At 44.8% G+C, this 12,181-nt stretch overlaps 1 protein-coding gene across 1 annotated transcript in view; it reads left to right on the forward strand.

Moving 5' to 3' along the window:
• Nucleotides 1-12,181, forward strand: part of MAGI3 (membrane associated guanylate kinase, WW and PDZ domain containing 3) — a 176,358-nt gene that overhangs the window by 104,542 nt on the left and 59,635 nt on the right. Inside the window, 1 exon segment of the mRNA XM_028503132.2 lies at nucleotides 10,104-10,224. Coding sequence (XP_028358933.1) covers nucleotides 10,104-10,224 — 121 coding nt within the window.

Consider the following 12,181-nt stretch of genomic DNA (forward strand, 5'->3'; position numbering starts at 1 on the left):
CCGCCGATGCCAGCTTCTATGACGGCTCTGAAACGCTTGGCTGCTGCTTCTTGCTGTTTAATTTTACACGGCGTCCAGGCCCTTACCAGGCTTTTCTAATTATGCTTCTTAACTCGCTAATAATGCTCTGCACTGCCTTAGCCGCTCACCCTTTCTTGCTTAGAATTAAAAAAGAAATAGTGTTTATGTAGTGGCAAAGAGCTAGCTAAAACCGAGTTCGAAATCCTGATCCTGGCATCGTCCTGGTTGCCTCACGTGGTGAGTTACTGCTGCCAGTCTGAGGGACTGTGTCTTTGGCTGATCCTTAGTTGTCAGATTTGCACGCTGTTCAATTTTCTGGCAGTTCTGGTGGTTTTTTTGCTTTGAGGTAGTTGTGCTCCTCCTTGGGGTTGTGTGAGGAGGCGGAGCGTGTCTGCCTACGCCTCCATCTTGGTCGAAGTCTTGCTGCGCTGTCATGTGCTCCCTCCTCTCCCATCCTTTCGGTGCGTAGTCATGTCTGGATTGGCAGACGGCCGTTAGCCCCTGCACTGCCCTGTCTAGTTGTCATTTATTCTTCGTTCTGCGGGTAATGTAATCTGACCACCCCTCACCGCATCATTTCTTCAACAATGGTGGGGGTCTAATGCCTGTTCGCTGCTAGACTTTCTAGGAAGGGCTCCCAGATCACCTTAGCCGTTTGCCTGTGGTTTTTTACTTTAAAGTTTGGACAGCTGTGAAATCTTGGGCTCGTGTTTTCTCTTCTTGTAGTCAATTAGTTAATTGTCTTCCATGGTAAAGTATTGCTCTTACAAAGTCTGAAATAATCTGATTTTCATTCCCTTGCAAGGAACTTGGTGTTTTGCCTACGGGGTGTCTCGGGGTAGCATCTCTAGTTCCTTAGCTCCAGAGCTCGCTCATCCCTGTGAACACAGTTCATAAAAAGTGTGTGTGCTTCCCACTGCCCCCTGCCACTGTTCCTGGGATCTCTTCCTCATTCACTTCTCCTGGCCTGGCTTTGCAGTCTCTCCGCGGTGCGAGGCTTTGTCCTGGGAAGGGGCTACACTTTCTGGGGTTTGACGCACACGGTCCTAAGCAGCTGCAGCCTTTCAGACCCTGACGGGGTCTCTTCGCTTACTCACTGAAGGGTCCACAGCCCCACCTGGTCTCTGAATAGTGTTCTCTCCTGGGAGATACCAGAGCTTCCTGGAGAAGATTCTCATCCCAGGCCTGGGGCAAGGGAAATACTGTACAAGCTGAGCTTGGAACATCTAATTGTACCAGAAAACATGTGAATGCTTAAAAAATTACGGGACATATCAGAAGGACTTTAAAAAAGCCACCTAGAGGTTTTCCACTGACAAAAATCTGAGAAAACTGGAGCAACAAAGTTGAGAGAGAAGAGAATGAACAGTACAGTTGTGAGATGTCACTGTAGACAGAACGTGACTGTGGTCCCTGAGAGAAGAGGGGAGGGGACCACACACAACTTCCTGCCTGGATGCACTTCCTGGGCCATGGCCTGCCAGGGCCGGGCAGGTAAGCAGACTCTTGGGTGAGGGGACAGAAACCTGAGGCCAAGAGGTCCGAGGTGTCTGGAGTTGCCAGGACAGGTGTCGGAGAGCAGAGAGCTCGAGTGGTCTGCATAGGTGCCCCTTGAGTCGGTAGCTGCATGCAAAGGAGACCGTGTCACGTGGGACTCCATGTGGCCTGGCAGAGGACGCTGGGAGCTGTAAGCTTAGCAATCGCTGGAGCTCACTCAGGGCCGGAGAACCTGGAGGTCTAACCAGCCTAGTGGAGGGGCCTGGGACGGCTCATGGCTCACCTAGTAGGGCTAAAATGAGCTGGACCGAGCTCCTTCAGGTGCGCTTCCATGAGGCTTAGTTAAACAAGCCCCAGGGGATCAAGCGACTGTGCATGTAACTTAACTGTCAGCAAAAAGAAAGGAAGTCTTCAGTGTCTTTTTTTTTTTTCTTTGCTCCTGCCTGCAAAAAGACACTCAGTGAGTTTCTGCAGCACACGGGAGGCTGAATCGGTGGTGCCCCGTGGGTGGCTCCCCTGCAGTGAATTCAGTGACACCTTCCTAGGTGGCTTCTCGAGTTTAACAGTTTCCTGATGCGTTCTGTGGGCACCCCAGCAGGCTCCCCCATTTCAGTGTCTCACCTGCAAGTGGTTTTCCAGTGGGTTTCTGGCAAGTCCAGCCAGTGTCCCCGCTGGTTTCCAAGTAAGTTCAGAGCACCTCCCAACCTCCCCTCCACCACCACTACCACCATAGGGTGCTTGCTGGTGGATTTCACCAGCACTTTCCCGGCCTGCCAGCCCCGACCCAGGGACTGGGAGCCACCTCCGCGCCCAGGCTACCGCTATACCTTCTCCCTCGAGGTCGGATTCCTGCCTGGGACTGTCTCTTTAGCGCCCTCTTAGTAAATTCCTTGGAAATAGTTTATTATTCTTTATAGTGAGTTGTCCTTGTTCAAGGTGCCATGTGGTTTCTCTCTCCTCTTTGGGCCCTGGCTGGTGCAGACGTGGTCCCCGGAGACCCTGCAGGAAGGATTTTAGAATTGGTTTTGGTTGTGTTCTTGGGCTTGAGTACAGGGCCGGCTTCCTTCCAGGGGGAAGTAGTGTGTTTGTAATTCATGACAGGAAGTGGCATCACAGTTTAATCACAGTGTAATTTGTGGTTGATTGGGATCAGTGCCAGCTGAACCCAGTATCTCAGGACCCAAAATGCCTGGGGCACGTGGCTTTCACGGCAATAATGGTGTGGGGCGGCTTCTGTCTGAAGTCACCTGGTTTGTTATCATTGTTGAACTCACGTAACAAGGTTATCAGAACACTTTTAAATCACCTGATGGTGACATTTGCGAATAGATAACCTTAAAAGAAGAGACCATTAACACAAAGTAGAAATAATTTAAAAATTTGAAAGATTTTTATCGCACAGACTTACTCTTTGAATTTTCCACTCCTAAAATGAAATTTTGAAGCCCACAAGGTATCGGTTACTTTATCCAATGGTCTCATCTTTGTGGGTAACAAATATTCCAGACGCAGAAAAAAATCCTTCATTGGCATTAATGTCCATCAATTGAAAGTGTTTATCCAAGAGCACCTTTAAGTGAGGCATCAGCCACTGGTCATTCATATAAGCTTGTTTTCTTTTTTAATGATGAAAATATCTTTTCTCCTTGCCTGGATTTTGCTTTTGCCTTTGAAATCTATGTGGCTTCTACTTCTGATCTTAGACCAGTTTCTGAATTCAGGTTGGAGTCTTCCACATCAGCTTTCGCTTTCTCTTTTCGCTTCTTCTGTTCAAGTATTTGCAAAAAGCACTGAGACTCGCAGCAAATGCTCAAACAGCGGGAAATGCCAGAGAACGGTGTTGAATGGTGGTCAGGTGACATCCAGAACTGGCGGTGAGGCTGAAGTCACCGCACAGCCTCGCATGTCAAAACTGTCAATTAAGGACTTATGTAGCCTTCAGAAGTTGTAATTTTTTTTTTTTGGAAACACCACTCATAGAAATTATATGGAGTATAAGTGTATATAATCTTAATAATATTGTACTTACAAGAAAGACCCACCGTTGGCAGGCAAGGCCGTGGCCACACGTGAAGCGTGGGAACAGCTGCGAGGGGGCCTGAGCAGGCGGGGACCACCGCTCCCCATACGCTTCTGTCCCGGCCCCTGGAGGTGCCAGGTTTGACATTTGACCCTGCTTTTCAGTGTTTCCTGCTCTTGCCTTCAGTTGATGTCAGTACATTCCTTCAAATATGTAACCTCTCTGTGTCAAATTGTTAACCTTGAGTTCTCACCAGGAGAATTATGGTACATTTTTCTCGTTTTCCCTATATGGTTCTGGTTCCCAGAACTTATAGAATTGTACTGTTAGAATTAGTGAATTGTATTATAGGTAAATTATATCTGAATACAGCGACCACAAATAAATGCCCACAATCATTTTCTTTTGTACCATCAACAATATGAAAGTTTATAAAAAGCTATCATTTATAATAGCATAACTTATTTGAGATACTTAAAATTAATCTTTAAAGAAGTATAAAGATCTCTGTAAGGAAAATTAAGGGACATTAAAGATCTAACTATATTGGCAGGGATTTGACGCTCATAGATTAAAGGCTCAATGTGGGAAGATATCAGTTCTCCTCAAATTGATTAATAGATTCAATCAAATCACATTAAAATTCCAGGATTTTTAGCCTACTATTCTGGTACCAGAATTTACACGAAAGGCTACAAATAGGAAAACCAAAGTCGGTGGACTTGCTCTGCTATGTCTCAAGATTTATTTTAAAAACAGAATAATTACAACACTGTGCTAATGGTGCAGGAATTGTCACAAGATGAGTGGAATGCAGTGGAAAGCCCAGTGACAGGTACCCAGTATCATGCAGGTATCTCTGTATAAGTTTCTGTGATGGAAGCACTGAGGCTGATCAGAGGGGAGATAATTGACATTCCAAGAAATCATGTTGAGCCCTGACCGGTGTGGCTCAGTTGGTTGGGCATCATCCTGCAAAGCAAAGGGTCACCAGTTCAATTCCCAATCAGGGCACGTGCCTGCGTTGCAGGTTTGGTCACTGCTGGTCCGCTGTGTTTGAGAGGCAGCCGATAAGTGGTATTTCCTTCTTTTTCTCCTCCCTTCCTGTGTCTCTAAAAATAAATTAAATCTTAACAAATAACTAGAGGAAGAAAAATAAATCGTGTTAAATAGAAATTTGCTCAAAAAGGAGAGTGGACTACTACCTCTCATCAGCACCCCTCCCCCCCAAAAAAAACTATTTTAGTGTATTGAAGTGTTAGAAATGAAAGAGAAAGCTGTAATGCTTTTAAAAAGAGTATAAACTACCCCCATGGTCTTGGAAAATATTTAAGACACCGAAAGCATTAGCTGTAAAGGAAAGGATTGATAAACTTGTTGACTACATTAAAATGAAAAAAAAACTTGTGTTATCAAAAGGCCATTAAAAGTGAAAGGAAAATATTGAGTGAGAACGGTACTGTCTGTCCTCCTACAACACTTGTTTCTAGGTTGCACACAGGCTTCTAGGTGATTAGGAACTAAGGAAGGAGAACGCTGTCACGTAACCAAGGTGACACCGGTTTCGTTCCGTTTTCCCGAACAAGCTCATGCTTTGCATCATCAAGTAGCAGCGAGTAAACACAGAATATACAAACACAGCCGAGTGACGCACGGGCCATACAGGACGCTCACCCCTCTCAACCTGGCCTCTTTTCTCAAGCACGCGCTTTATCTTAAAGCTGCTTATCGCACGTTGTGCCTTATCGTCATTGTTCAGTGGCCTCATCCTCCCTTGTACCCCTTTTTGTCAGGCTGCTTTCTTTTCATTCTTTTAAAGACTAAGTATTATACTTATTCTAGTATTTATAATCAGGAATGTCACATGGTTTTTACACTGTATTCATAGTGTTAGTTAGGATTGGTATTGATTTGGTAGTGTTAGAAAGTTGCCGTAGGTTTTGAGAGTTCAAACCTGACCCTCTTTTCTCCATAATCTCTGACACTTTTGGTGCACAATTTTGCAGAAAGCACTGTTCCAAGAAAGCATATTTCACATTTTAGCCAAAACGCCCTGTTTGCAACATGTGTATCTGTTGTGCTTCATCAATATTAAGACAATTTCACATTTTAACCTCTCTGCACTTAGAATACATCTTCAATAGATGACATCTTTCAATTACAATTGCCAGGTTTTTTGGTGAGGGGATGGGGATAAATAACGGTGCTTTTTAGAAGCTGGTGTTTTCTTAGTTTGATGAAATACTGTGGTATCCAGAAAGTAAAGAACTACACAACATATTTTAAAAAGACAGGCAACCCAGGCCCTGACGGATGTGGCTAAGTGGGTTGGGCATCGTCCTGCAAACTGAAGGTCACCGGTTCGATTACAGGTTGCAGGTTCAGTTCCTGTTGGGGGCATGCAAGATGCAACCAATTGATGTTTCTCTCACACATTGATGTTTCTCGCCCTCTCTTTCTCCTTCCCTTCCTCTTTCTAAAACTAAATAAAGCCTTAAAAAAAGAAAAAGAAAAGAAATGACAGGCAACCCAGCAGAGAAGTGGCAAAAGACTTGAACAGCCACTTCACAACAGAAAAAATCTCTATGGCTAGTAAATATACGGAAAGGAATGTGTCATCTCATGAGGCAGTTGCTCAATAAATACCTAGGATGCTTTTACGTACTTAGCATGTTGACCAAAGTTTTAAAAACCTGGTAAGTGTTGATGTGGACACGAAAGTATGTCTAAGGTATGATTCCATTCACGTGAAGTCACAAAACAGGCACAGCTAAGCCGTGTTGCTTAGAAGTGCATTGTTTAGTTAGTAAAAACATTTTAATAAAAAGGAAGGATGTCATCACCAATGTGAAGATTGTGGCTACCTCTGGGGGTCGCGGAGGGAGAGTTTGGATTGGAGGCGCACAGTAGGGCTTCAGTGTCATGTGATGCTCTGGCTGGCTCCTCACCTGCATGGGTTTGCTTTCTTATGACGTGTTTAACTTCACATACACACTTTATGTCTTCTGTAGACTTCAGAGTAAAATTAAAAAGGGGAATGAGCTGTTCTTCTGTCCAGTGTTGTTGGTGGGTCAGGCAATAGGGGCCTTGACCATGGGGGTTAAGCAGAGTGGGGGCTACTGATGAACACAGCTAACGGTGGCAGCAGCGCGGTTGGGACCAGGGCCCGCCGGGAGGGCCCCAGGGAGGGGAGAGAAGAGCAGTCAGGGATGGCGAGTCAGCAGAACTCGCCGGAGGCATTTTTGTGTCGAGGAAATCTACAGTGGTGACCGGAGGGGGGCAGGAAGCTTTACATTATGTATATTGAGCATCACAATAATACGCAGGTGAATTTCTGGAATGCTGAAGGCAACTGGGGTAGGATGGGGAAGAGAGGGGTTTTATGGTGTTTGGGATGACATTTGAGGGCAGGACGTAAGACTTTGTAATACTGGAAATATGTGTGTTGGAATCGTGCATAACCTTTCATATTTATTAATGGAAAGAAGCACAAACACCATCTTGCCACCACTTTGCAGAAGAGGGATGAAGCCCAGAAGAATTAAGTGTGTGCTTAAAATTGTGCCATTAGCAGTAACCCCAGATGAAAACGCTGAGTTGCTCCTGCCCTTTGGGGCCATACTCTTTTTATAGTATTATCTACAGTGTGGTTTGCTCTTAAATTGGGTTTTATATAATCATATATTTTATAGTAGACTTTATTTGGATAACATTTCAGTTAGCCTTTTCTGCATAACAGACCTCCCCAGATTTAATGGCTTAAAATAACCATCACACATGTATTTCACATGATTCCACGAGTTGGCTGAGCTCAACGGGGACCACTCACGTGGCTGCTGTCATTGGCAGCTCACTGGGGCTTGGAGGGGCTCAGATGGCCCCACTCGTGTCTGGGCCCTTGGTGCTGTTTGTTGGCCGGGAGCTCTCCTCATTCAGTCGTCTAGGCTGGACTTCCGTATGTGGCAGCGGGAGCATTCCAGGAGGCCGCGGTGGGAGTGGAGACTCCGAACTTACAAAGCGTCCCGCCTGCCACACTAAACTGTGCAAAGCACGCCATAACAACCCAGTCCCAGATTCAGGAGGTGAGACAACAGGCCCATCTCTTCCAAGACGCGGTCAGAGTACAGTGGCCATCATTTTCCACTTATCACAGATAATGACAAATTTTGAATTTAATCACTGAGTTTATTTTCTAACGTTAATTTTTACTTACTATAGGGCTAAAAGCTGTTGATTTGGGGAGTCTAACAATGTAGTTTTAGTCAATATATGCGAAACAAAAATTTGACAGTGAAAAGTGTGTTAGAAAAATTTGTTTTCCAGATTTGTGTCTTCTGTGGTGTAAAGTAGATAAACGATAATTTTTATTAAAAATGGAGGGGAAATGTATTGAATACAACAATCTTTGTTGCTTAGAATGAATGTTAGCTTAATCGTTTTCTGATATCATTACCACTGATGTTTTATCATCACCTTTGTGAATTTTTCTCACATGTTATAGATTATAATAGAATGTAATAACAATTATAAAGAGCAACAGATATTTTCCCATGAATGAATTATAATAGTGTATTGCTAGGCACTGTGCTAATCACATTGGAGTAAATGTTTACTTAATTTACTTGACAACCATCCTATTGTGTACCTATGCTGATCGCACAATCCGCCACGACTTGGGACCATCACTCTGAACCAAGTAGACAATGGTCCCCGCATGTTGCCATATCCTGGATGGACCCAGGGGAGGCTCTCTAAAGAAACTTCTAAGCCAGAACCTGAAGGGTGAGCAGCAGTTAGCTGAAGTAAGTGGGGGAAGGGAATAGGAAGTCTTCAAGGAAAAGGAATGACTTGGTCAAAGGCCTTGCAGACAAGCAAGGGCAAAAAGCATTAGAAGAATTGAAAAAAATCTGTGCTAACACCTAGAATGTGGGAGGGGCGGGGCAAGAAAGGCACTGGAGAAGTCGAGTCTGGGTTTATGCCAGGGATCATGGGAAACCATTGATGGTTTAGCGTCTTTGCTGAGATTATGGCTTTAGAAAAGTCAGGGCCGCGGTTTGGGTGAGGGTGCAGCCAGGGAGAAGAAAGGAGGCAGTACAGACCACAGCTGATGGCAGGGATCAGGTGCATGTGAGAACGAAGGCAAGTGGAGAAATGCTGGAGCCATTCAGGAGCTAGAGCCAACCAGATTGGGTGCCTGGAGGCGGAGTGCAGGGAGGAACCCGAGGGGACTCTCGGGGTTCTGGCTTAGAGTGCTCTCAGTGAACAGGGAGCAGGCGTGGGGAGACCTCCTGGCACGGGACTTGCTGCAACACCCCCAACTCTATTTCCAGGTTGAATGCCTTGATCTCTGTTTTGTATCCGCTAGTCTTTGAAGTGACATCTTTAACATTGGTTCATATAGTTATCAATTCTTACTCAGTAAGATTCAAAGGGAGAACTACCGTTATAACCTGAATGTATACCTTGGTCTGAAAGAGGGGTTGTACAGCTGACCTTTGAACAACACGGGTTTGAATTGCATGGGTCCACTTACATGCAGATGTTTTCAATGAATATACAGGCAGCAATCCATATCCCCAGGTTTTGCACTGGGCATCCAACCAACGTTGAAACAGTGTTTTCCGCCTGCAGTTGGGACTCCACGGAAGCGGGGGGCCGACTGTGTGCATTGTTCGCACCCTAACATGTAAGGCACTGCAGTATCCATCTAGTTTGGTGTCCATGGGTGTCTGGGAACCAGTCCCCCAGGATACCGAGGGGAGACTGCAGTTAAGTTTGGGGGAGTCAGCAGTTATACCTGGATTTTCAACCTGTGCGTGAGGAGGGGCGGTCAGTGCCCCAGCCCCCATGTTGTTCAAGGGTCAACTGTACTTCAGTAGGAATTCGTTAGTGGGCTGAAATTGAGTGTTCTGTTGCTGAATTTCATTGAACAGTTTACTTACTGCTTAATTTTTTTAATTACTTGAAGACAGTCACAGCTCAGAAGCAGTATGTGAAAACCTACCTTAAGCTTTCAGCCTTTTAATTCATTTGTCTACAGTAATTTCATAATTAACATTTGTCCGAGTTTTAAAAATAGAGTTCATTAAAAGAACTGAAATTTTTTTCTGTTTTAATTGTTCTGTGCCTCTAGTAAGAAGAACATTAGTTTGGTTTTCTCTAAGGAAGAAAAAATGTATAAGATAGCTACATAAAAATGAATCTATTATCGGTGGGTTATATCAAGCAATGATGATAATTGAGGTTGAAAAGAATTCACTGCTGTGTCTTAAGAAGTGCAGCTTTCTCGGACACTAAAACGTTGTGGTCTCTGTGGTTTTGCATTCCCCCGGCTCTCTGCAGATTTTACGAAAGCGGATCGACTCGTCCTGCATTGTTTATTGTCCTGCTTCCACTTAGGGATGTTAACTCCCCTCCGACTTTCGGGTCCTCGTCCTCGTCAGTAGCGTGGTCTGTTCCTCCCGTGTGTGTCCTGTAGGCTGCATTGTCTACTATTTGCAATGTTTTGTAACTTTAAAAGTACTTTACAACCTGTTTCTTTCTTGTGTTTTTTTTTTCCCTTTAGGCAACCACCAGGGCCCCCAGGGATGGGGAAGTGCCAGGGGTGGACTATAATTTCATTTCTGTTGAGCAGTTCAAAGCCCTGGAAGAGAGTGGAGCATTATTAGAAAGTGGAACGTATGATGGTATGTCCCCAGATATTGACAACAGCAACCCAGAACACTATCTGAATTATGATCTTGGACTGGAATTATGATTTTACCAAACAAAAAAGTTTTCTATCGGTTTTGGGGAAAATTGTCTTTTAATTGGGGTATCTGTGATTTACTAGTTAAAATGAGATTAAACAATAATCAAAAGCATTTCATCATATTATTAAGTCATTTAGGTCCTGGCTGGTGTGGGTCAGTGGATTGAGTGTCGGCCTGTGAACCAGAGGGTTGCTGGTTGGATTCCCAATCAGGGCACATGCCCGGGTTGCAGGCCAGGTCCCCAGTAGGGAACACTCAAGAGGCAACCACACATTGATGTTTCCCTCTCTTTCTCTCTCCCTTCCTCTCTCTAAAAATGAATAAATCTTTAAAAAATAAATCAATTACAAACAATACACCAAATTTTTCAAATCAACTAGTTTTGCATATTTCATAGTAATTCACATTCATCATTTGAACTCAGCAAGTGTTTGTAGATTACTTTCTATTTGTGATTGAGAATTAGAATTCTGTACACTTTAAAAAATCTATTTATACCTTGGCTAGGTTGGAGAAAAATGAATATAGAATTGGAAAAAAACAAGAACAGAAAAATTGGTTTTCCTTTTTATATCTCTTTCCTCTACCCACTTGATTCTAAGAAGTGCAGATTTAAGATCAAGCTCAGTTCTTAAATGATTCTGTGTTAGATCCTTTCATTCCCTGAGTGACACTTGTCCACTCCTGTAGTACCCTGTACTGTTATATCATCGCTTTATCATGCTGCTGCTGTGATTGCCTTTTTCACAAGCTCAGGGAAGGCAGACATGGTGTCTTTCCTACTCGATATTATCTTCAGCGCCTAAGATGATGATCAGTGAAATCTCACTTTCATTTCAACATGTCCAAATATGTGTGTGTGTTCCGTCCAAAAGAGGAACATTTCCGAGTTTCTCTCTTTAGCAGCTCCATGAGTTCAAAGCAGTAGAGACACCATTGCTTCCTTTTTCTCACAGTCCCCAGCTAGTCTGTCACCAAACCCGGGCCTCTCTGCCTTCGCTGCAGCAGCTTGCTCAACGCCTGTCTTCTCACCTCGCCGCCTCGCGGGAGGCCCGCTGGGCGAGCTCGAGCCGAGGGCGCTGAGTTGGTGTCATTTGTTTCCCTCTGTTCCCCGTGCCCCCTCCGCCCTGCCACTGCTGCCCTGCCGCTGCCCCTCGAGCACAGCTCTGCTCATGCCCTCTGTCCTCCTGAGAATCCTCAGTGAGTCCTCTGGGCTGCTGAGTCTGACCCAGCTGCCCTTTCCGGACTTAGTTCCAACAAATTCTTTCATTTGTTCCCTTTTTTGGACCCATTTTTTAAGTATCTTCTATGTGCCAAGCGTTATCAGAGGGACTAGAGATGCTGTGGCGAACGGTATTGAAATAGCACTGTCTGAATGAATCCTGTGCTTAGTGGGAAAGGCAGTCAGAACAAACAAAGGAACGATAAATTGAGGTGTTATGAAGGAAGCAAAAACAAGGGATTTAAAGAAAGTCATAGGAATGCCTTATGTAGACAAGGTGGCCAGTGAAGACTTCTCAGAGGAAGCAGCAGCTACTTGTCTTTTATTTTATGCACATAGCCTACTCTTCCTTCACCTCTCTCTTAGAGCCGGCCATTGCAGTGTGTTTCCCATGTATGTTTTTGTTTGTACGTGTTCTTGCAGAATGTGTCGTTATTACTTACATCCGGACTGTGTTCTAGATCTCATCCGATTACAACTGTCTGCACTTACTGCTGTGGTTTTAGAGTCCTCCGCGTGGCTCTGCTGTGTTCGCATGTCACTCGCTGCTTCCTAACCACCGCACAGCGCCTTAGTGTGCATCCCCTGCATCTTACCTAACCCCACCCCCCCGCCGCTGGACTTCAGACCGCCTCCAGCTCCCATCACCACCGACTGAGTTGCAGCAAA

This window comes from Phyllostomus discolor, chromosome 14 (assembly GCF_004126475.2).
Source record: "Phyllostomus discolor isolate MPI-MPIP mPhyDis1 chromosome 14, mPhyDis1.pri.v3, whole genome shotgun sequence".
NCBI classification, from domain to species: domain Eukaryota; kingdom Metazoa; phylum Chordata; class Mammalia; order Chiroptera; family Phyllostomidae; genus Phyllostomus; species Phyllostomus discolor.